At 41.0% G+C, this 25,820-nt stretch overlaps 1 protein-coding gene across 1 annotated transcript in view; it reads left to right on the top strand.

Annotated features, from left to right (window-relative positions):
* IREB2 (iron responsive element binding protein 2) overlaps window positions 1–25,458 on the top strand; it is an 81,004-nt gene extending 55,546 nt beyond the window's left edge. Inside the window, exons 13-23 of the mRNA XM_073652683.1 lie at window positions 4,374–4,533; window positions 5,471–5,606; window positions 7,190–7,274; window positions 7,366–7,522; window positions 8,764–8,888; window positions 13,459–13,563; window positions 17,868–18,010; window positions 18,129–18,276; window positions 21,098–21,220; window positions 22,071–22,256; window positions 24,830–25,458. Of these exons, the coding sequence (XP_073508784.1) occupies window positions 4,374–4,533; window positions 5,471–5,606; window positions 7,190–7,274; window positions 7,366–7,522; window positions 8,764–8,888; window positions 13,459–13,563; window positions 17,868–18,010; window positions 18,129–18,276; window positions 21,098–21,220; window positions 22,071–22,256; window positions 24,830–24,940 (1,479 nt within the window). The 3' untranslated portion in view covers window positions 24,941–25,458. The remainder of the gene's footprint in view (window positions 1–4,373; window positions 4,534–5,470; window positions 5,607–7,189; window positions 7,275–7,365; window positions 7,523–8,763; window positions 8,889–13,458; window positions 13,564–17,867; window positions 18,011–18,128; window positions 18,277–21,097; window positions 21,221–22,070; window positions 22,257–24,829) is intronic.
* Window positions 25,459–25,820: the final 362 nt, after the last annotated feature.

Here is a 25,820-nt window from a genome sequence, read left to right as displayed (position 1 = left end):
ACGACATAGGGCGTATTAATACGTATCTGTGCCCTGGGCCTTATGGACCAGATACGTATTAATACGCCATGGCGATTTCGCCCGCACACAGGTTGTGCGGGCGCGATCGCCGCCGGGTGTCAGCTGATAGCCCCGGGTGTAATCTGTGACAATGTGCAGGGAGCGGTCCCGTACCGCTCCCGACACATTAACCCCGCAATGCTGTGATCGAAGTCGATCACAGCATTGCGGTGGCTAAGGGGAGGTGATCGGTGTACTCATCTCCTCTTCCAGCCTCGAGCGCTGTCTGCCGCGGCTTCCTGGATGTTGCCATGACGACCCGATGTCGTCATGACAACATCCGGGTCACCAGACAGCAGGAAGATTTTTTGGACATGCGCAGTGCATTTCCAAACTATCTTCTCCCTGTCCAGCGCTGACAGCCTCCATGGCACAGGGATGGTGCTCCGTTCCTGTGCCATGCAGGCGATCAGAGAAAAAAAAGTGAAAGTCCCATAGTGGGACAAAGTAAAAAAAACGGTCATAAAGTGAAAAAAAAAATTGTAAAAATATAAAAAAAAATAAAAATAAAAAAAATAATCCACTAAAAATAAAAATATAATGTACCCATCAATAAATATTATTATGAAAAAAAAAAACAATAAAAGTACACATTTGGTATCGCCGCGTCCGGAACGACCTGACCTATAAAACTGTCCGACTAGTTAACCCCTTCAGTGAACACGGTAAAAAAAAAAAAAAAAAAAAAGCAAAAAACAATGCTTTATCACCATACCGCCAAACAAAAAATGGAATAACAAGCGATCAAAAAGACTAATATAAATAAAAATGGTACCGCTGAAAACGTCATCACGTCCCGCAAAAAACAAGCCGCCATACAGCTCCATCAGCCGAAAAATAAGTTATAGCTCTCAGAATAAAGCGATACTAAAAAATTATTTTTTCTATAAAATTGCTTTTATTATGTAAAAGTGAATAACATAGAAAAACGATGTAAAAGTGGTACCGCTGTTAACGTACTGACCCAAAGAATAAAGCTTCCTTATCAATTTTACCACACGCGGAACAGAATAAAAAAAAAAACAATTCCTGAATTGTTTTTTGTTTATTCTGCCTCCCAAAAATCTGAATAGAAAGCGATCAAAAAATGTCACGTGCCTGAAAATGGCACCAATAAAAACGTCAACTCATCCCGCAAAAAACAAGCCGTCACATGACTGTCTGCCAAAATCTGAAAAAATTATAGCTCTCAAAATATGGCGATGCAAAAACTAGATTTTACAAAAAATGCGTCTTTTAGTGTGTGACAGCTGTCAATCATAAAAACCCCATATGATTCTGGTATCACTGTAATCGCACCAACCCGAAGAATAAGTCGTCTAATCACTTATACCGCATGAGGAATGGCGTAAAAAATAAACTCTCGGGTTAGGGTTGGGCTAGGGTTAGGGTTGGGCTAGGGGTTAAGGTTGTAATGGGGTTGGGATTTTTTTCAAAAGTAAGAAAAAAAGATGACGATATGGCGACTAGTGTTGAGCGCAAGTGCTCACTACTTGAGTTTGCATCGCGTGCTTGGGTATGCATTGAGTATCGTGGGTATTTGAGTGAAATGCTCGAGTCTCCGCCCCATATGCTTCGCGGCCAAAAAAACTTTGCGGGGATTGCCTGCCATGCACGAGCGATCCCCGCATGGTTTTTTTTTGGGTGTCTAATAACCGTGAAACATGCGGGGCAGGGACTCGAGCATGTCACTCGAGCACACGCAGTACATGGTGCATACCTGAGTACCCGATGCAAACTCAAGTAGCGAGCACTTGCGCTCAAGACTAATGACAACTTATTCAATATGATGACCTAATGTTATCAAATTCTGTGTCGTACCTCTGGGTTCAAAATGTTCACTATACCCCTTGATAAAATCCTTGAGGGGTCTAGTTTCCAAAATGGGGTCACTTGTGGGGGGTTTCCACTGTTTAGGCACATCAGGGGCTCTCCAAACGCGACATGGTGTCCGCTAACAAATTGAATGGAAAATCGGCTCAAATTGTTAGCGGACACCATGTTGCGTTTGGAGAGCCCCTGTGCCTAAACATTGGAGCTCCCCCACAAGTGACCCCATTTTGGAAACTAAACCCCCCAAGGCACCGATCTAGATGCATAGTGAGCACTTGGAACCCCCAGCTGCTTCACAAATTAATCCATAAAAATGTTTTTTTTTTTCATCTTTACGGATTAATTTATGAAGCAGCTGGGGGTTCCAAGTACTCACTATGCATCTAGATAGGTGCCTTGGGGGGTCTAGTTTCCAAAATGGGGTCACTTGTGGGGGAGCTCCAATGTTTAGGCACACAGGGGCTCTCCAAACGCAACATGGCGTCCGCTAATTATTCAAGCAAATTTTACAATCAAAAAGTCAAATGGCGCTCCTTCCCTTCCGAGCCCTGCCGTGCGGCCAAACAGTGGTTTTTCCCCACATATGGGGTATCTGTGTGCCCAGGGGAAATTGCACAACAAATTTTAGGGTCCATTTTTTCTTGTTACCCCTGCGAAAATAAAAAAAAATTGGGTCTAAAGTAACATTTTTGTGAAAAAAGTTAAATGTTCATTTTTTTTCTTCCACATTCCAAAAATTCCTGTGAAGCACCTGAAGTGTTAATAAAGTTCTTGAATGTGGTTTTGAGCACCTTGAGGGGTGCAGTTTTTAGAATGGTGTCACTTTTGGGTATTTTCTGTCATAAAGACGTCTCAAAGTGACTTCAAATGTGATGTGGTCCCTAAAAAAATGGTTTTGTAAATTTTGTTGGAAAAATGAGAAATCGCTGGTCAAATTTTAACCCTTATAGCTCCCTAGCAAAAAAAAATTTTGGTTACAAAATTGTGCTTATGTAAAGTAGACATGTGGGAAATGTTATTTATTAACTATTTTGTGTGACATATCTCTCTGATTTAAGGGCATAAAAATTCAAATTTTGAAAATTGCTAAATTTTCAAAATTTTCACCAAATTTCCGTTTTTTTCACAAATAAACGCAAGTGATATCGAAGAAATTTTACCACAATCATGAAGTACAATATGTCACGATAAAACAGTCTCAGAATCGGGGGGGATCCGTTGAAGCGTTCCAGAGTAATTACCTCATAAAGTGACAGTGGTCAGAATTGTAAAAATTGGCCTGGTCATTAACGTGCGAGCCTCCCTCGGGGGTAAAGGGGTTAAAGCTCATTTGCCATTTATCAGCCCAAGCTTCTAGTTTACATAGATCCTCCTGTAATATAAAATTGTCCTCCTCTGTATTGATTATCCTGCAGAGTTTAGGGTCATCTGCAAATATTGAAATATTACTCTGTATACCCCCTACAAGATCATTAATAAATATGTTAAAAAGAAGCTGGCCCAATACTGACCCCTGTGGTACCCCACTGTTAACTGAGACCCAGTCTTGGTGTGTTCCATTAATAACCACCCTTTTGTTTCCTATCACTGAGCCAGTTCTTAACCCACTTACATCAGGGTTTTAGCGACTTGTTGCAATACTTAATTGGATCTGCAGCCGTTAGCCATAAATACAGTTGAGGATTCACTTGCAGAATATCCACTGCATATTACAGTGTTAGTGTGAATGAGAGTCAACGAAATCTCATTTCTGTGTTTTGGAAAAAATCTGCTGCAGAAATTTACATTTGCACCTTGTTGGTTTATTCATATTTTAACCTTTGCAATGCATAGGGTAAAATCACCGCAAAATCCTCCACATTATTTAACAGAATTATCACAGTTTAAAAGCTCTAGTGAGAACTGCAGTGATAGAGACCGGCCACATTGGGATGAACGCAAATCCATCTAGGTTTTTCTTGTCTATTATCAATGGCTTTGTTTTAGAGAGTTAGATGTTCATTTGGTACAAAATTAATGCAGCCAATTAAGGATAAGGGCCACACCATGTTACATTAAGATCGCAATGGTCCCCTTTTCTAAGTGAATGTGATTGCATTGTGACACGGACTGCAATGCACGGACTGGCCACTGGTCTCCCGACCAGAGTGTGACCGCATCATATATTTCTATGAAGCTGATGCCAGTCCGTGCATTGTGGTCTGATCTCGTATCGATTTGTACGGATGTCTGAATGTGCCCTAACTGTGACTGTGTGCGCAGCTTTTAACAGACTTTTATAGGCTCCTTTGATTTTAATAGAAGTCTATAAGAAGCTGAGCATCTATCGTCTTCAGGTTCTATGCTATTCTTTTCTTCTAGAATTTTTTGATAGTGTATGGCAAACATAAATGTTCTTTTCAGGCAAATGTAGCAGTGTGCTATATTCACACCATTTTGTGGTATTGTGCATCATCTTTTTTTTTGTTTTGTCTTGTCAGGTGGGTCTGAGAGGGTTTCAAATCCCAGCTGAAAAGCAGAAGGTGGAGGTTCCTGTTACATGTGGCAGAACAGAATACATGTTGTCTCATGGTTGTGTGCTTATTGCTGCTGTGATCAGCTGTACCAACAACTGCAACCCCTCTGTCATGCTAACTGCAGGTAATATTAGGCTGACATTTTATATCTGCTGTTCTGGTGGTACCGGTGTACCTTTTTATACAGCTTTTTTTCAAATTAGTTATGATTAGGTATTTGTGGTTATAGGTTCTCTTTAAAGTGGTATTCCTATCTCCAAGATCCTATCCCAATATGTAGTAGGTGTAATAATAGTAGCAAGTACCTCAAATTAGAAATGTAGTCTAGTTCTCCTGATGACCTATGTCGCTTGCCACATGTGCAGGGCATTGCAGTAGCTTGGGTATCCATAGTTACAACCATTAATCTAGTGACAGTTAGTTGCTAGTGGTCGTAACCATGGATACCTAAGCTACTGCATTGCCCTGCACATTATGTAAGCGTCATAGTTTATCAGGAGAACTATACTACATTTCTAATTGGAGGAATTTTCTAATATTATTATTATTATTATTATTACACCTACTACATATTGGGATAGAATCTTGGAGATGGGAATACCCCTTTAAGTACTTTCAGATCGCTCTAGGATTCAATAATGCCATGCTCATCGGAGTGGTTCTAATCAGACTGTCTCTCCTACTCTTTCTACCGACATTGCTTTGCTGCTGATACACATCTGCTTTAACATGGAGAAAAATGAGTGCTCGTCTCAGTACAGACAACCCCTTACATGTCTGGCTGGCTTTGGCCTTAATTTTTTCCCTGTTAGCATTAGTTCCCTCAGAAATTCTGGGCTTTCACCGTAATATCACGTGAGAGCCATTAACACCTGCCTCTCGGATGCCCTGTTCTGGTACATTGACAGGGTTTGTCATCCTAAGCAAAGCTCAAACTATTGTTCACAATAAGCTGTAGATGCTTTTCCCTGGCTCCAGAAAACAAAACTACATATTCAAGTTGATTATTTTTACACTGATTTTATGTAAAAACAAAATATGACGGTGACACTCTCTCACAGGGTTGTTGGCTAAAAAGGCTGCAGAAGCTGGACTCAAGGTGAAGCCGTATATCAGGACAAGCTTATCACCTGGAAGTGGAACAGTCACACATTACCTCACTGCCAGTGGAGTGCTGCCCTTCTTGAACCAACTGGGGTTAGTGCAAGATGTAGCAGAAAGAAATTCTAAAGTGATCCACGTTTAATTCTTGAAGAAAAGTGGATCTGTCATCTTAATAGCTATAGATCAATACTACTTGTAGCAAAAACTAGGAGGGTGCTCCTTCCTGCCCCTCTCTGAAATGATTGACAGCAGTGCCAGACTGGGACTAAAAAGCAGCCCTGGCACACAACCACACCAGCCCACATATCATTTTGTCTCCCACCCAAACCTCAAAAAACTGAGAGCAACACATGTATGATGCCATTTTATTTGCTTGGCATGCCACTCATCACTTCCTTCAAGGATTGTGGGGTTGGTGTTGCTCACTTCTACATTAAAAGGTGAGCAGCACTAATGTTTGCACATACCTGCGAGGATGTATGCACAATCGTCAGGAACATTCACGTGTCTTTTCATTAGAATAGGATCTTCACAATACATGTCTATTATGCACATGTTCTTACAGGTATGCAGGATGTAATCAGTACTACTACCCTTCCAATGTGAAAAGCCCATGTCCCTACATACTGACCAATCGTTGATTTTGTTAACAAGTGGGATGGTAAGACAGATTTCACTCAGGCCTCGGCTAGACAGACTTTTTTTTTTTTTTTTTTAGAGTAAAACAAAGCAGTTAGTACAAGGATAGCACTATACCCCACAGGAATACTCTATCACAGCTAATGGTGAATCTTCTACACATGATATACAGTATATGCATGAAAGACAATCTAAGAAATTTGTAGAAATAGATGTCCTTCTGAACAGAGAAGCACAATGATGGCGATACCTGTAATAGCGAACATATAAATGGATGTCAGCCACCCACATACTACCCCTGGCAAAAATTCTGGAATCACCGGGCTCGGAGGATGTTCATTCAGTTGCTTAATGTTGTTGAGAAAAAAGCAGATCACAGACATGGCACAAAACTAAAGTCATTTCAAATGGCAACTTTAGGGCTTTAAGAAACACTAAAAGAAATCAAGATGAAAAATGTGGTACTCAGTTAGGGTAATTTTTTTCAGACCAAGCAGTGGGGAAAAATTATGGAATCTCTCAATTCATACACACTATTGGAACTATTTACCGATGCAGATGTCAGACCTCTAGTCACTAAAGCTGTCATTTTCTTCCCTTCCCTATGCTCTCAGTTCTGACTTCCTCTGTTCATAATAAGAGAAGAGGAAGGGATTTGGATCTAATGTGTAGAAGCGCTGGGCAGTCACTATACTAGAGAATGCGGTAATACTATACAGTAATGGGGAATGGACTCCATTGGCCCACGGGGAACCTGCCTACTGGGGCACAATGTCAGTCTGATGTATTTACAGCAATTTATCAGCCACTGCAGAGAGCGCTTTCCTCGTAAATACACCGGACTTATAAACTTTGTGCCATGCATTATTTCAGCACAACTGTACAGCATTCTCTGTGCTGTTTTGGCTATTAGGAATATTGATCTGAAGCTTTGCTTTAACTGTTGGGAAAAAAATAGATGAATACGTTATTTTGAGATCCTTTTAAATATAACTTTGACTTGACAAATTGTAATTTTTGCATTTGTGTTCATCCAGGTTTGATATTATTGGGTATGGATGCTCCAGATGTGTTGGCAATACCAATCCATTACCTGAGGAAATTGTCACTGCTATTAAAGAGGTATGCTGGTACAGTCTGTCCTTTTTTAAAGGTCTGCAAATACATATGAATCGGATATGTTAAATGTGTTACCTGCATTTTTTTTTTCTAGGGGGAGCTGGTGGCATGTGGTGTTTTTTCAGGAAACAAGCATTTTGAGGGAAGTAGGTGTAGTTGTATTCGTGCCAATTATCTGGCCTCACCACCTCTGGTTATTGCCTATGCACTGGCGGGCACAGTAAACATAGACCTGCAAACAGATGCTCTGGGTAAGTATGAACTACATAACGTGTAATGTTTTGGGCTGTAGTAGAATAGTTTTATCTGCTTCTGTAGTGCAAAACACATGCACAGGAGAAAAAATGGAAAGTTTAAAAAAAATTCAACTTTTTTCTTATTAACAAGAAATAAAACCACATAACTGCTTCCTTTTTTTTACCTGGTCCCCTTTAAAAGAACAATGTCCTCTCTTAATTCTACAGATTGTCTCTTCAGAGGAAGAGTACATTACTCTAGTGCCACCTACAGGAAGTAGCAATCCTAAAAGTCAATAGTGACCCTTTAACCAGCCTTGTCACATGACTTAGGATAAAAGCCAATACCAGAAACTCAGCTTGCAGACATTGTTTCGGGGTACTGCCCCTAGTTAGTGCAAAGTGAGAGTTCTGGTTCGACTGGATGAGAGGCTTCAGACCGGTGTCTAGGGATGATATTTCTCCTTCGGAGAGTGACGTGTTAAGCACGTCAGGTGAGGAGACTTTTTAAAGGGGTTGTCCAGTATTTTAGATTATTTCCCCCCCCCCCCAATGTATCCCCCCGGGGCTCCTAAGGATTTTTGTAATTAGAATACGTTGCAGATACTGCCTGTGAGCGGCGCTATCACTGGCCGCTCACAGGCATCACGTGGCCCCCGCTGCAGCCGGCTCTGACATTCGCTGACGTCACAAGTGCTGGCAGCAGCTGGGAGTCTGTCTTCTGCATTCCACGGTGAATGCCAGGCTGTGGGCGGAGTTACCCCGCCACGTCACACCCAGCATCCACCGCGCGCTCTGCCTCTCCCCATTCATTGGGATAACGCGCGGTGGATGCTGGGTGTGACACGGGGGGTAACCCCGCCCACAACCCAGCAGCCACCGCGGGGACCCCAGCACTGAGTCACGCCTCACTTGTCGTGACGTCAGCGCGTGGTCACATGACGCCTGTGAACGGCCACAGATAGCGCCGCTCACAGGCAGTATCTGCATCATAAGCTAAGCTTAGGATTGCTACTTCCTGTAGGTGGCACTAGAGTTTCAGTCCTCTTCTCTCTGTCTCTGAAGAGACAATTTGCATATTTCCCAGAGGAGCATTGCAGTTTTAAGTCTCCTCACCAGATCTGCTTAACACATCACTCGCCGCAAGGAGAAATATTACCCCTAGATACCTCTTAATCCTAGAAATCGTATTATTGCATTTGGAACATGTACATTAATATACTTATGTTGAGGTCCAATGTTGTGTATTTTTTCAGGCGTAAATGCTCAGGGTGAGAAGGTCTTCCTACGGGACATTTGGCCCAGCCGTGAAGAGGTTTTACTTGTAGAAGAGAATTTTGTTATACCGTCCATGTTTAAAGAGCTAAAAATGAAAATTGAGGTACAAAAGTATATCTGATTTGTCACTTATTTCTAAAACCGTTTTCCAATGAGCAATGAATAATTTACTCTGTTAGATCACACTAAACAATACTTCTGTGTGGAGTTGAGCTAAAAGACTCACAGGACCCTGGTCTAGCTGCCATGTTAGTAGGAGTTTCGCAGTGCAGTTTTCCAGCAGTCATGGATTACTAACTGGCAGCCCAGCACTGACATTATGAATTTTGCATAATTTTTTATTTTTTTTTAAATATATATTTTTTGCATTGTCACCATTTTTTGACCCCTGCAAACATTTTTTTTTCTGTTGACGGAGCGGCGTGAGGGCTTGATTTTTTTTTGCACTGTGTTGATACCAATTTGGTGTATATACGATGTTTTGATCGCATTTTTATTGCATTTTTTGGTGGGGAGGTGGGAGTGAAAATTAAAAACACAATTCTGGCTTTTTGATTTTTTACTCTCTTTGGTTTTTACCATAGGGGTTAAAAGGGTTGTCCACTACTATTCAAAATAGCCCAATGTGTTTTTTATGCTGAATAGAAGCTTCTTTCTAATTACCTCCCTCTGCTGTTTATGCCTGTGAGCGGCGCTATCACTGGACGCTCAAGGCATCGTGTGACCCCCGGCTGCACCCGGCTCTGACATCCGCTGATGTCATGTCATGATTCCGGATGCAGCCGGGGGTCTCCCTCTTCTGCGTTCCACGGTGGATGCTGGGCTGTGGGTGGGTTTAAGCCGCCCACAACCCAGCAGCCACCGCGGGGACCCCAGCGCTGAGTCACGCCTCACTTGACGTGACGTCAGCGGGGGGTCACGTGCTGCCTGTGAGCGGCCAGTGATAGCGCCGCTCACAGGCAGAAACAGCAGCAGGAGGTAATTATAAAGAAGCTTCTTTTCATCATAAAAATACATTGGGCTATTTTGAATAGTAGTGGACAACCCTTTTAGCCCCTTACTGGCCCAGGGCGTATTAGTACGCCCCAGGCCTTCACCCCCCGGTTCAGTGAGGGCTCCGGCGCTGAGCCCGCACTGAACCGGGCACATGTCAGCTGATTATTACCGCTAACATGTGCCCGCAACAGCAGAGGATGGAATCGCGATCCACCCGCGGCTATTAACACGTTAAATGCCGCTGTCAATCTCTGACAGCGGCATTTAACATCGCCGCGCCTGAAGCGAGGCATTAGACTCGCCCATCGGTGACCCCGTCACGTGATCGCGGGTCACCGTTGGGTGGTCATAACAACCCTGGGTCTGCAGCAGACCCCAGTGTTTGTCATGTACTGATCGCTATGAGCGCCACCTAGTGGTCGGCGCTTATAGCACAGAACCATTTCTGCTACACAGAGGTGATCTGCTGATCATCTCTGTGTAGCAGAGGCGATCGGACAGTTGCTGCTTCTAGTCTCCTATGGAGACTATAGAAGCGAGCAAAAAGTGGAAAAAAAAAATGTTTTTAAAAAAATTAAAAAATATAACATTTTAAATCACCCTCCTTTTGCCCCATTAAAAAATAAAATAAAAAATAAACCCCACATACACCTATTTGGTATCGCCGCTTTCAGAATCGCCCGATCTAACAATATAAAAAAAGAATTAATCCGATCGGTAAATGGCGTAACGAGAAAAAAATTCCAAACGCCAGAAATACGTTTTTTTGGTCGCCCCAACATTGCAATAACTTGCGATCAAAACATAATATCTACCCCAAAATGGTATCAATAAAAACGTCAGCCCGGTGCGCAAAAACTAAGCCCTCACGCGGCCCCAGATCCTGAAAAATGGAGACGCTACGGGTCTCGGAAAATGGTGCCATTTTTTTTTTTTTTTTTTTTTTTTTAGCAAACTTTGGATTTTTTTTCACCGCTAAAATAAAAAAGAACCTATACATGTTTGATGTCTACAAACTCGTAATGACCTGGAGAATAATAATGGCAGGTCAGTTTTAGCATCCAGTGAATGTGGAAAGAAAAAAAAACAAACTGTGGAATTGCATTTTTTTGCAATTTCACCGCACTTGGAATTTTTTTTCCCATTTTCCAGTACGTGATATGGTAAAACTAGTAATGGCGTTTAAAAGTACAACTCGTCCCGCAAAAAATAAGCCCTCACATGGCTATATTGCCCAAAAAATAAAAACGCTAGGTCTCTGAGAACAAGGGGAGCAAAAAACGAAAATGCAAAAACGGAAAATCCCAAGGTCGCGAAGGGGTTAACTAATTCTATATTTTGATTGGATTTTTACAGCAGCAGCAATACCAAATATGTATTTTTTTTTATTTTATTTTTAATGAAAAAGGGGGTAATAATGAATTTTTATATAACAATTTTTTTATTTTTTTTAGTCCCCTTACAGATTTAAACCTGTGTTCATTTGATCGCTTGTACAATATACTGGAATACTGTAGTATTGCAATACATGAGGTAAATGTCTGTCTCCTATGGGGTTCAGCGACAAGAACAGACTTATCGTGGTTAGACAGCGGCCGATGGGAGCTGGCGCACGTGAGCACTGTCGCGCATTACTTTTAAAGGGGTATTCCCATCTCCTAGATCCTATCCCAATATGTAGTAGGTGTAGTAATAATAATATTAGCAAATACCTACAATTAGAAATGTAGTATAGTCTTTTTGATTCGCTAGGTTATCTTTCCTTAAGGCAGGCATTGCAGGACCTTAGGTATCCATGGTTATGTCCACTGATAAAGTGACAGGTAGCTAGCTGCTAGTGGTCGTAACCGTGGATACCTAAGGTCCTGTATTGCCTGCACATGAGAAGTGGCATAGCAAATCAAAACTACTATACTACATTTCTAATTGGAGGTATTTGCTAATATTATTATTACACCTACTACATATTAGGATAGGATCTTGGAGATGGGAATACCCCTTTAAATGCCACTGTCAAAGATTGACAGCGGCATCGAAAGTGTTAAAGGGGTATTCCCATCTCAAAGATTCTATCCCAATATGTAGTAGGTGTAATAATAATATTTAGCAAATGTCTCCAATTAGAAATTTAGTCTACCGTGTTTTTCGGACTAGAAGACTGACTTTAGTTCCTCCAAAATTTTGGAGGAAAGTGGGGGGTGCGTCTTATAGTCCGAATGTACGTTATATTGCTGTAGATGGGGGGGCGGCGGAGGTGCGGGTCATGGGAAGTAGTTGCTGCAGCTAACACTGCCCGCTGTTAAAGAAAATGAATATTCACTGCTCCCCACGCCCGGGGGATTGGGGAACCGTGAGTATTCATTCTCTTTAGTAGTGGGCATACATGATTGCCAAGCAGCTGCAACTAACGCATGTGCCCGCTATTAAAGTAAATTAATATTCACTGCTCTCCATGCCCCTAGTCCCGGGCGTGGGGAACAGTAAATATTACGGCAGGTGACCTCAGCGTGTGAGGGCGCATGACTGCGACGTCATGCGCAGCTTACACGCTGAGATCAGCTGCTAGCCGCAGAACAGGATGCAGCGCTGGAGTAGAGGGGAGGTGAGTAGAATCCTTTATTTTTTTGTGTACAGCGTTATGGGTGCCATGGATACCAGGATGGGGATGGAGGGGGTCATGCATACCAGGATGGTAAGGGGGAGCCCATGTACACCAGGATGGGGATGAGGGGGAGGGAGGGGCGTGCACACCAGGATGGGTGGAGGGGCCCGTGCATACAAGGGTGGAGATATTACCACCATAATCGTGTCAGCAGCAGTGCGTCATAACAGTATGTCGTGACATTTTTTGCTTGCGTTTTTTTTTTTTTTTTCTATTTTCCTCTAAAACCTGGGTGCATCTTATGGTCCGGTGCATCTTCTAGTTCAAAAAAAGGTTCTTCACATTTGCTATATCGCTTACCTCATGCAGGGCATTGCAGTAGCTTACATGGTTGTGACATACGACATGGTAAGCGACATAGCGAATCTGAAGAACTATACTAAATTTCTAATTGGAGGGATTTGCTAATATTGCTGTTATTACACCTACTACATATTGTGATAGGATCTTGGAGATGGTAATACCCCTTTTAAGTCATTGCCGAATTCTGCTGTTAAAGGCTGATGCAGGCTATGCAATATAGCCTTATGTGGAGGTAGCTCCACTCTTGAGCCTCTCCACACGTTGCGGACCTCTTCCTGTCCTAATGTGGGAAGGATTAAACTCCTTTTCAGAATGTCTGCATAGAATGTCCAGCGCTAGTGATCATAAGCCATTTCTAGTGTTCTGTACTAAAGGATCCAGATGTCACTGGGATACGAAGAACGTCTGACTATCTGCACTGGCCATATTGGGTTGATGTTCAAAATCAAGAGTAGAGGGCGCCCTAACAAGTATCGAACAACAATATCTGAAAACATTTTTTTTTCTTTAACGTACACCTGTTATGCGTGATCTGACTTCTAAATAAATTATTTGTTTGAGATATAACATTAGTGTCATTGGAATACTACATAAGCTAAATTAATCTAATACGTGATGTACATTATTTTTGGAAAAGTGTTTTGCAGCATGTGTTTTTTTACTTTTCCATTCAAACAGTATTTGGTAACTATTCTCTATCTTCTTTGCAAAGAAACAAAATACAAGGTGGAACCTTTTGGATGCACCAGACAGCACTTTATTTCCTTGGGATCTTAGATCCACCTATATCAGAAGTCCTCCCTTTTTCAACAGGCTGGTATGTAAAACTCCTATTTATCTAATCCTTTATTTCTTATGCTCACTTTTAGGGTATGTGCCCACGTAGCTTTTTACAAGCGTATATGTTGTGGAATTCCGCAGCGTAAACTCTTGGGAAACGCTTGGTAATCCGTCCCCCATGGTCCCCAATGACAAGCCGCAATGTCAATGCCCATGCTGCGGAAATCCGCAGCGTTTATGCTGCGTTCAAAAATCCGCAGCATGTCCATTAATTTTGCGGACACACAGCGTAATCGCCGCCATTGACTTGCATTGAAACGCATAATATCCATGTCAGTACATTTTATGCGTTTCTATGTGCGGATGGTACCCAAGTCTGGAGGAGAGGAGACTCTCATCCAGACCTGGGTACCATAGAAACTGTAAAAAAAAAAAAGAATTTAAAATAAAAAATAAAGTTTATACTCACCTTCCGATGTCCTCCCGGTGTTTTGTCTGCTCCGTCCAGTCTATTGCAATGCTCCCGCTGTTGTGAAGGACCTGCCATGACTTCACTGAGTCATGTGACCCATCACATGGCTCAATGACGTCACCGCGAGCCGCCCAACACACCGGACGCGGCAGAGAGAACACCGGGAGGACACCGGAAGGTGAGTATAAACTTTATTTTTTTATTTTTTACCATTTTATTCTTTTTTTTTTTTTAACTAACTTGGTCACACTACTATAAATCCATGCGGGTTGCATGGATTTATATAGTGTGAACAAGTTGTCAAGCACTTTTCCAAGTGATGCTAAAATCGCTTGGAAAAGCGCTTGATAACCCGCATGCAGAAATGCATGCAAAGACGCTTGACAAACGCTACTACCTGGCGGGAAAAACGCATGTAAAAAACGCATGCATTTTTCCTGCCAGGGAGAAGCATAAATAATATGCAGCATTTCTGCATCGTGGGCACATAGCCTTATATAGCACCAGCATATTCTACAGCACTTTATAGACCTCATCATCTGTCCCCATTGGGGCTAATAATATAAATCCATCCCTCCCTCCCTCCCATTTAGGGATAAAATATTTATCGGAGTGAAATACAAAGTACCTAAGGAAAGCACTACACTCATGCTCTTTTTGACTACTATGACATGAGTGACAAACAGGGGAGTGGCTAATCAAGAATGTCATAAACAGTTCTTGGGAAACTATGGGGTAGCTCATCATTTTGGGTAATCTGTCACCAGATTATATAATCTGAGAGCAGCAAGATGTAGGAACAGACACCCTGATTCTAGCTATGTTGTTTGCTTGACTGGAATGCTGTAATTTTTATACAATCCCCCTTTTTCATTTGCTGCAGATCAACCAGTTCACAGAATACTGAGCTCTATATAACTTCTGACCAGACCACTGAATCATGTGTCATCTGTTCATTGATGGAAAGCTGCTAATAAATGTTGTTGGCTTGGTTATACATAGCTGTTAACTAGGAGGCACAAAACCTCTTGTCCTGTAGTGATACTCTCCTGCTTATAAACACTGATTTTATTGATGGCCACACACAGCCTAGTGACACATAATTGGAATCAGGATCTCTGCCCTATATCATGCTTCTTTTAGACTACTTAACACAAACCTGACAGATCCCCTTTAGGTTAAGTGCACACATAGCGTTTTTGATGCGTTTTTTGTGGCCGCGCTAAAATGCATCAAAAACGCTTGGTAATCGGTCTGCCAGCTAATGCAATGGCAATCCTGATGTGCTGTGCACATGATGCGGAGGCTGACATGAACCCAAACCCCATTCCACTCGTCCCCGCCACAGGGCAGTGGGAAGAGTGGAGGCTAAGCGCCAGATTTGGCGCATCTCAGAACTGGCGCATCCATAAGACTGCTGGGGGGTGATATTATTAGCCGCGGAGGGGGCCAGGATCCATGGCCCCTTCCCTGGCTATTAATATCAGCCCACAGCTGTTTAGCCTTTTCTGGTTAGATTTATATGGGGACCCTATGTCAATTTTTTTCTGGGGTCCCCCCCCTGTAATCTAGCCAGTAAAGCCTAAGCAAACAGCTGTGGGCTGTTAATAGCCACGGAACATTTTTGGCTAATGGCTCCTTCCCTGGCTACTAATATCAGCTTCCAGCGGTCGGCTTTACCTGGTTATGAAAATGACACGGGAGCCCATGCCATTTTTTTAAAAAAAATTAGGCTCTGTGCCCATGATTCAGACTTAGCAGGGCTTTGGACGCATATTTTTGCTGCGTCCAAAACTTTGCACTCTATTGAACGCACGTAAATCCTCATGTGTTCACTGAACAATGCGTATTTACCGCATTCAGTACATTCTAGTGGTCAAATGTATGACTCCGCAAGAGAATTTGACATGCTGCAGTCCTGAAAGACACACTGCATGTCCGTGTCCGCAGGTGATTCGCAGCCTCTGATGCACGCATAGTGGATATGAGATTTCTAGAGATCCCATCCACTATGCTGTAACACCTGCCCGCTGTATAAATACGCAGCGTCAAACCTGCAGCGGCTCCTGATCGTGGCCACGTACCCAAACTCGCCCTCAGCATGTCCATTTCTGTAGCGGACACTCTCTATTCTCCGCTGCAGATTTTGACCAATTGAAGTGTCATTATATTCGATGGATTCACATGTACCGACAACAAAAGTGCGCCTTTAGAACACCGCATTTTGGACGCAGCAAAAATACGCTGCATCCAAAGTGCTGCTTGTTGCTGTTCGTGGGGACGTAGCAGCTAACGAAACAGCTGTGAGCTGTTAATAGCCAGGGAACATGTTTGCCTAATGGCACCTTGCTAGGCTAAAAATAGCTGCTCTCAGCTGCCCCAGAAAATGCATGAATGGGAAGGCTAATGAAGATTGGGTATATGGGATTAGCTGACACCTAGGTATCTTGTTTGGTGATGACAAGGTGTCAATCAGACCCTTGCATTACCAAACCTAATTAAAGTAAAGAGTTAAATAAACACCCAGACACAGTGCAAACACTTGATTTGAAATACAACAGACACATTCTTAAATTAACCAATATACTCACCCCAGTTCTGATGGTAATCCAACTGTTAAAGCAATGTCCCACGTTCCTTTTCAAATAACTTTATTTAGCTCCAAAAAGCATTCATTGATGTGCAAAAACGCACTTTTTTTTCTGCAGCGTTTTTCCTGCCAAGGAGATGCAGAAATGCTGCAGAAATTTCTGCTTCAAATCCTGAATGTGTGCACATAGCCTTAAAGAGGATCTGTCACCAGGTTTTTGCTACCTTATCTGAGAACAGCATGATGTAGGCAAAGAGACGCTGAATCTAATGATATGTTACACTTAGCTTACTGGGTGCAGCAGTTGTGACACAATCAGGGTTTTTAGATTTAGCAATACCACAGAGCTTAAAAGCTAACTGCCCCCACTATTCTCTCTACTTAATTTACATACATATATACACAGTGGCATGTAAAATATAAATATCACAAAACCTGAGCCTAACAAAGCCCAGTAGACCAGAGTCTTAATATCCAAACATTAATTGTTTATTAAACACATACATACATACAAAAACATTAAAATCACACAGTGCTGCTAAAAGCGGAAACACAGTCCACATCAGAATTGTCCCTACTCCATATTGCTGGTTTGCTTGAGTTTATATGGTTTCAAAACCACAAGGTCAAAAATTGACCAACCCCAAATTCCGTGTAAAGTGCTATGTGCTTAGTGCAAAACTTATATTGACCTCCACTGTTCCTGTTAGCTGCCATTTTTTAATTACATTTCGAACTGAGAAAAGGGCAACTTGAAAACTCTTTGCTATCTTCTTATAGCCTTGTCCTGCTTTGTGGGCTCCACCATTTTCAGTGTGCTAGGCAGCTGCTTAGAAGAACCCATGGCTGCAGGCTTTTGGCACAAGGTTAGAGGAGGCTGGGTTTTTAATAAAGCTGGGAAATTTGCATCACCTGGCCTTTCCTAACGATGATAGTAAACAATCCGTAGCCATAACAGGCTAACTGAGGTCTGAAACCTTGCTCAAAGTTATCTCCGCACACAAATCTTCAAGGGTGCTCAAACTTTTGCATTGGCCCATTTTCCTTTTTTGTAATTTTTAAAATGTAAAAAATTACAACATATCTTTTTTTTTGCCTAAAATACAAAGGAAATGTGTCTTCTTTAGGTTAATAAGCCCTTTTAGAGATCGTTTCATCTTCAACTTGTTTAACTGTTCACAATAACCGTAATTTGACCAGGGATGCCCAAACTTTTATGTGTGTATGTATATATAATATGTATATTATGAATAACTTCTTTGCAATCTTTCAATTTTAGGAAAAAGCCCCAGCACCCCTGCCAGCAATTGAAAGAGCCCATGTATTACTTTATTTAGGGGATTCCATCACTACTGACCACATTTCGCCTGCGGGAAGCATTTCTCGTACAAGTCCTGCTGCCAAGTACTTGATTCAGAAAAAGTATGTTATCGTCAGTAAACCACCTTCATGCAACCACTTATGTGGCCATTTCAGCACTGTTTCTTCTGTTTTCATCCTCTCCATTTTAGTGATTTTATTTTTTTTCCTCCCCATTAAGCTTAGCGCCAAGGGAGTTCAACTCATATGGAGCCCGCAGAGGCAATGATGCTGTGATGACTAGAGGAACATTTGCTAATATGAAACTTTTTAACAAACTTGTTGGAAAAACCGGGCCAAAAACCATTTATTTTCCATCAGGACAGATGGTGAGTAATAAAATACTCTGAGAATGTGACTTTCAAAATAGGGGTTAACATCACTTGACCTATGTGTACACCACATCTGTTGTGCACAGTTGTCATATAAGTCTGGAAATACTTCTGCTGCATACAATGATCATGTCCATTCAGGGAAGACTTTGACATCTTGGGAGCCTATTTATGACCATTATAAGACCTTTACCGTTGTAGATTTCTTATCAATAGATTTCACCCAGATCAGTTACTTAAGAGACGTTTTAGGCCTTAATGATAAATCCATGGTATATGTTGTGAATGTCTGAATGGCACCCAAATCTCTTGGGAGAACCATGATCCTGATCGTAATATCTAAGGAAGTATAAATAAACAGAAGGGTATTTCTTTGTGTCAGTCTCTGCATTGTGACCACTGGCACTTTTATTAAGCTGATTGTTTGGGGCTTTACTTAGGACTGTCCATTAAAAATAAATAAGGCACCCCCATGACTTTCCATGAAAATATCTGTTAAAAAATATCTGAAGATTTGCTTTTACTGATGCCTGTGTATGTGACAAAGTTTTGGAATACACACCTATAATGAAATGGATTTGACATCTCTCTGACAACCCATGATATAAAATGTATTGTAATGTAATGTGTTTTAACTTTGGCAGAATTACTTTAATAAAGCACTCTAACATTGAGCCATTATAAAAGAATGCACCCCTTAAAATGTAATACTTTTTTTTGCATGTACCTAAGAATGTTGGCTAATATTTCTACACGTCCCGCAGTGTACAAAGCTGTTGAATTGCAGATATAACCAATAGGAGTTATATTCCAGTGGAATCTGCCTCCATCACTGGACAGGAAACCAAGAGCACAAAATAAAAAGACAATTCCCACTTCCAATTTCCTGTCCTTTGGATTTAGAAGCCTTGAGCATACGGCTGGAGCAGCCGCGAATCATACAACACCATAACGTGTTCTGTAGCTAGTAAGAATGGCAGTGAGTACAGGCAGTTGGGTGCTGAAATGCTAATATCCGTTTGGGAGAATCTAGATTCAATGCTTCAGTACCTACCTATGTTTGATGTCCGGCCTGGGGCCTTGTGATTCTCGCATGCCTTGCAGCTGGGGGCGCGTGGCCTTGCAGCCTTTGGTTTCTTGTTTAGGTGCTGTGGCTTAGTTGGTTAAAGCGCCTGTCTTGTCAGCAGGAGATCCTGTGTTCGAATCTCGGTAGTGTCTGGTGGACCTGCCTCATTCTGGCTTCATGTCTTGTATATTGGGCCATGTAGAAGAAACTTTGTATTCAAAGGATTTTGCAATTCTTGAGTAATTTATTGATGATAGAAAATAGTAGTCTAGCAAACGTTTCGGTCCACAAGGACCTTAATCAGTGTAACCATAGTGCAAGGCTAGTTGTGAGCAAAGGCATGTGTGCCATTGTCAGTAATAGAATCTTCAAGCATGTGATCTGGAAAGAGAGGAGACAGCATATGGAATGCGGCATCCATCGCCTGTCACATGCCACAGAACAAGCGGTGGATGCCCGATCTTGGTCTTGGAGGGGGCCTCACTTCAATGGAAAATGTCAACAATATTGTGTCTGATGTTACGTAATATTTAAACAGGTACAGTTGCTGGGCCCATTACCAATAGGAACCCTAGTCAAGGCCTTGTTAAGGTTACCAGGTTCTTTGAATCACTTGACTTCTGGTTCCATTAACATGCTAAATCTTAGTACCAGTTCCTATATACTTAAGTTGTTGGTTAGGTGATTTAACAAGTACAGAATATCTGATGAAATTCAGATATAGACCCTCTCAGTGGGAAAAAAAATTGTTGTAATCAGTAAAAAAAATTCCTTTCTTTTTTTTTTCTTTTTTTTTTGCTCTTGGGGCTTTTTGTTAGAGCTCCAAGTCGATAGACATTATCTTGATTGAATGATATCTAAAGCTTTCACAATCTTCCTTTCTCAAGCACTATCCGTTGAACTAGGATATTCTTGGTATCCCTCCCTATCAGAGGATTCCTTGTTCATCATCTCTCAGGTGCTGTCATGGGGGAGGGGAAGAATGCTAATTACTTACCGGTAATTTCGATTTTCCTGAAACCCAATGACGTCACCCCTATTTTTTTTCTCCCCTCCATCTGGCTTATAACTGGTGGTGGTTCTCCATCTTCTCTTCTCACAATGAAGAATGGGCTTGAGTGAATGTGTGAATAATGATGATAATTTGGGTGACTCCTACATGACTTCTTGGAAACCATATTGAAGGAGGAAGTGAGTTGCCTTTTTATTTTGTGCTCTTGGCTTCCAGTCCTTTGATGGGGGCAGGCAGATCCCACACTCTCAGGTGCTGTCTTGGGTTTTAGGAAAATCAAATTATCAGTCATTTTCACTGATGTGTAAAGTGAAAATTCCTCCATAATTTCATTAGAGAGTTGTTTTTTTAATATTGGGCATATACATAACATGGTGACTACGTGCTGCCCCCAGTAGTTGCAACATGGAAGCTTACGTTGTACTAGTTCAGTTCAGTGTATGCTGTATGCTCTCTCCCTCTATTAGTCGCTGTCGGTAGCCAGCATGTTGTCTCTTAAATCTGTGAGTGTTGAGGGGACTTGGGGGATTTATATCAGGAAAACAAAGTGCCTACAGAATTGTGGACATGAACTGGACCACATTTATCCAGGTCTTGAAGGAGATTGATGTGGAGATTTCTAGCTTTTCCCTACTTCTATGAAATTTTCCACCAGCTGAATGAAACATGTAAAATCAGAACAAACTTTCTAAAGACTCTGAACACACTGGGAATTAAACTTGTTCCTGTTTTTTTCCTAGATGGATGTATTTGAAGCAGCAGACTTGTATCAGAAAGCTGATATCCCCCTAATTATTTTAGCTGGGAAAAAATATGGATCCGGTAACTCAAGAGACTGGGCAGCCAAGGGACCATTCCTGCTGGTATGTTTTTGCTACTTTATATTTATATATCCTCATTTTCCATATTGCCAAGACCAGTATTTAATGTTCTAGTCTCTGAATCTAGAATATCCTAGGTCAAGTCTGAAGTTGCAACTTTTTAACTTGTTTAGAAAGGTTGAATCGGGGAAATTTCCAAACATCTCGGGGATACAGAATCTTATTAGGGCTCATAAGTGACAACAATGAATAGGCTAATGATTGGGGAGGGGTGGCAGAAAGTTGGGTGGAAATATTTAGTTATTTGTCATAAAGCAAGGACCAATAATACAAACAGTTTAGTTGAGCAATAGCCTAAAACACATATGGTAGATATGTAAATACAATACAACCCTGAGCCCACTAAAGCAATGGTGACCAAAAAGTTGTGTGTCAGAAATTCATAAACCAGAAAAACCCCAGATATGCAGGTCAGGTGGAAATTCATGTTGACCATAGAGCCTCATATTTCTATACCATGTTGTGTCATATACCAACTATGCTTTTGAACTGCGGATTATCTCACATTCTAGATATGGCTTTAGAGGAGGGAATTGCTCTTAACTTCCCCTGGATCTACTATTGTCCACTATGCAGCAGATATGAAGAGGGACACCAGTTTACTATATTTTTGGGGAGACCTAGTAGAAACCTTGGAAATGAGCAAATACTTTTTGTAATAGTTTGGGAATATGTTTTATATATTTTTTTCTCACCAGCTGCAGGAAAGGTAAGTGAATAAATAAATTGCAGCAATGGGTTAGCTGAAAATGTTTGAACATTTTCTGTTAATGGACTTTTTACTTTCATACTCTCCATAAATATTCATTCTTTCATGACTGTCTGCCATCAGGGTGTCCGAGCTGTGATAGCTGAAAGCTATGAGAATATCCATAAGGATCAGTTAGTGGGAATTGGAATTGCACCTCTTCAGTTTCTTCCTGGAGAAAATGCAGAATCTCTTAGCCTTTCTGGGAAAGAACAGTATTCTTTATCTATTCCTGCCAAACTAGTATCTGGAGAAAGTCTGAAAGTCAAGGTAGGATTTAGCTGTACATTACATGCTGGTTATTGTACAATTCACTAACATCGTGCTTATGCTGTGCAACGTTATGACTACATATATATGTAGTATGTATATACCCTGGCTTGCAAAAGTATTCCCCCACGCCCACCCCCCCTTGGCCTTTTACCTATTTTGTTACATTACAACCTGTGTTATAAATATTTTTATAATCTGATTTGTGCGTGATGCATCAGTATTAAATACTTTAGTTTGGTGAAGTGAGAAAAATATAGGCTTACATTTATGGTATCAAATGGCTAACTAAAAATTGTCATGTGCATATGTATTCACCCCTTTTGCTATCAAGTCCCTTAACATTTCTGGTGCAAGCATTTACCTTCATAAGTCCACCTGTGTGCAGTCTAAGTGTCCCATGGTCTGTCAGTATATACACACCTTTTCTGAAAGGCCACAGAGGCTGCAACACCATTAAACAAGAGGCACCACTAACCAAACATCACCATGAAGACCAAGGAGATCTCCAAACAAGTGAGGAACAAAGTTGTTGAGAAGTACAAGCCAGGTTTGGCTTATAAAAATTTTAAAAAAATTCAATCTGATCCCCCGGAGCACTATCAAATCCATTATCATCAAATGGAGAGAATATGGTACCACAACAAACCTGCCAAGAGGAGGGTCGCCCACCAAAACTCTCAGCCCAGGCAAAGAAAGGCAGTAATCAGAGAGGCAGCACAGAGACCAAAGGTCACCCTTAAAGAGCTGCAGAGTTCCCAAGCTGAGACTGGAGTATTTGTCCATACTACCACAATAAGCCATAAACTCCATAGAGGTGGCCATTATGGAAGAGTGGGCAGAAAAAAGCCTTTACTTGCACACACAAATTGTAAGGCTCGTTTTGAGTTTGCCCATAGACATGTGGGAGACTCCCCAAATGTGTGGAGGAAGGTGTAGTGGACAGATCGGACCAAAATTTTACTTTTGGGCTACCAAGGAAAACATTTATGTCTGGCACAAACCCAACACAGTTAATCACCCCATGAACACCACTCCCACATTTTGTCGGCAGCAGGGACAGGGAAAATGGCCTAAGTTGAGAGAAAGATGGATGGTGCGAATTGCAGTGATATTCTTGAGCAAAACTTGTTTCAGTCTGTCAGTGATTCGAGAAGGACGTTCACCTTCCAACAAGACAATGACCCAAAGCAATCTGCTAAAGCAAAACTCGAGTGGTTTAAGGGGAAATGTGTAAATGTGTTGGAGTGGAATAGTCAAAGCCCAGACCTTAATCCAATTGAGAATCTGTGGTCAGACTTGAAGATTGCTGTTCACAAGATGAAACCATCTAACTTGAAGGAGCTGGAGCAGTTTTACCTTGAGAAATCTGCAAAAATCTCAGTGGAAAGCTCAGAGACTTATCCAAAGTGACTTGACGCTGTAATTGCAGCAAAAGGAGGCTCTACAAAGTACTGACTTTAGGGGGTGAATAATTATGCACACTGATGTTTTCAGTTATTTTTCAGATGTTTTCACAATAAAAAGAAAACCAAATATTCACAATTTTAGGCATATTCTTTACATAAACTGATGCAAACCCTCACAAACAAAAGTGAAATTCCAGGTTGTAAAGTAGCAAAACACAAAAAAGGCCAAGGTGGTGAATACTTTCGCAAGCCACTGTAGTTTGTGTTAAAAAATATTGCCTCAAGTTACATTCTCAAAGCCTAAGGACATGTTCACACATGGCATTTCAATGCATATTTTACGCAATATATTTTGTCCTTAAAATACGTAGCATTTTACAGTACCAGCAATATCAATGCTGTTTTTTTTTTCCTGTGGGTGTTTTGAGCTCTGTTGCATTTTTGCCAAGACATAGAATGTCAATTCTTTCTTAATATTAATGGGGGGGGGGGACAAGTAAGAATGCTACAAAAAGAGATGTAAAAATGCAACAACAAAAAGGTGTTTTTCCTGCCACCACTCTGATTTTTGGTGCAGAAAAAATCTGGTGCAAAAACGCAATGTGTAAACATACTCTAAGGCTGCAGTACTGCCAGCTTCTGATGATGGTTTCCTGTTCTGTTCTGATATTTGTAAGATGCATTATTGTCAGAAACCTTACATCAATCCTGATTTTATTATTTTACATTTTTACTTTTATTTTACATTTTTGTAATAGCAAAACAAACTATATTGATTTGGTATTACTGTTCAGAATATAGATAACTAAACCATTTTATTGCACAGTAAACATAAACATGTCAAAATTGCTGTGGTTTGTTTTGTTTTTTGTTTTTTTCCACCACTATTTTTTTCTGATTTCCTTTAAAAAAAAATAAAAAAAAAAAAGCAAAAAAAAACAAGCTTTTACAGTTTTGTCGATTTGAAAAATGAAACTGTTGGGTCTTTTTGAAGGCAAGAATAGCAAAGTAAAACTAAAAAATATAATGTAGTTGTGATAGGATGGGCGAGTCTGGATGTTTGTTTCTTACTAAAATGATTGTGCAGTCCTTGCATTTTTTTTTCTTTTGTGAGGAAAACAAAGATTTGATTTATAATGCACTTTTTATTATTATTATTTTCAGACAAACACCGGAAAGATATTCCAAGTAATTGCAGCCTTTAACAATGAAGCAGAAGTCACGTTCTACAAGCACGGAGGAATATTAAGTTATGTGGCCCGGAAATACTTATAATAATGTCAGCAAAGAGAAACTATGAACTCTCTCAGATTGTACAGATGCTTCCTGTGTGCTTGTACTTTTCTTGCCTCCTTAAAGACTCTGGTTGGTGGAAAAAAGAGTCACTGAAGTTTCTTCCAGCACTTTCAATAGAAGACTGGTGCTATGGGCATGCCTTCCTTAGTCCCTCCTAGGGACAACCAACAATCATCGCATTTATTCCTACTTGCACATTCATTTGCAGGTGTACTTTTTGACTTATCCTGAAGCCTTGTGCACAGTTTTGCTCTTTAAGTCACGCAACTGCTATTTTTGAACTTCCGGTAGCTGCAGTATTGAATGATCAATACCATTTTATTTAAAAAAAATAAATAAATTAAAAAAAAAATTATTAAATTAAGAAAAAAAAACTATCCTTTCATTTGATGAACTCTATGTATCCATCCTGGTATGGAAAGGAAGATGCTTGCGTTTGGTTGTGGTAACACCAGACTTATTAAATATGTTCTGAAATAAAGATGCCTAAATCCTTACCCTCGTTTTGTATTTAACTTGCTGATATTTGAAAGGAAATTTTAATAAGGGTTTTAATGGTGAATAATACTTTATTAGATATTTTGGTCGCTTTTTCACACTCATTTGCCTGGTTTTCTTTTAACATGAAGATTTAGTTCATGCACACACATTTTTGTTATTAATAACATTGGGTCACATAGTACCATGGGTATACCCCTTGCCACTGGGAGGCTGACACTATGCAGTATAAAAAATGAATGCTCTGCCCAATGGGCTATTCCCTCTCCTTAAACGCTTAGCAGCTCAATTTTAGTCTAGTTTCTGTAGGAGGCAGGCACGACCTGTTTTGGGTCTTTTTTCTCTAGGGTTGCGTGGTTGT

Source organism: Phyllobates terribilis, unplaced genomic scaffold (assembly GCF_046119375.1).
Source record: "Phyllobates terribilis strain yellow unplaced genomic scaffold, ASM4611937v1 Scaffold_11__3_contigs__length_659146591, whole genome shotgun sequence".
NCBI classification, from domain to species: domain Eukaryota; kingdom Metazoa; phylum Chordata; class Amphibia; order Anura; family Dendrobatidae; genus Phyllobates; species Phyllobates terribilis.
The sequence above is the reverse complement of the archived record's forward strand: the minus strand, read 5'-3'. Positions and strand labels throughout refer to the sequence as shown.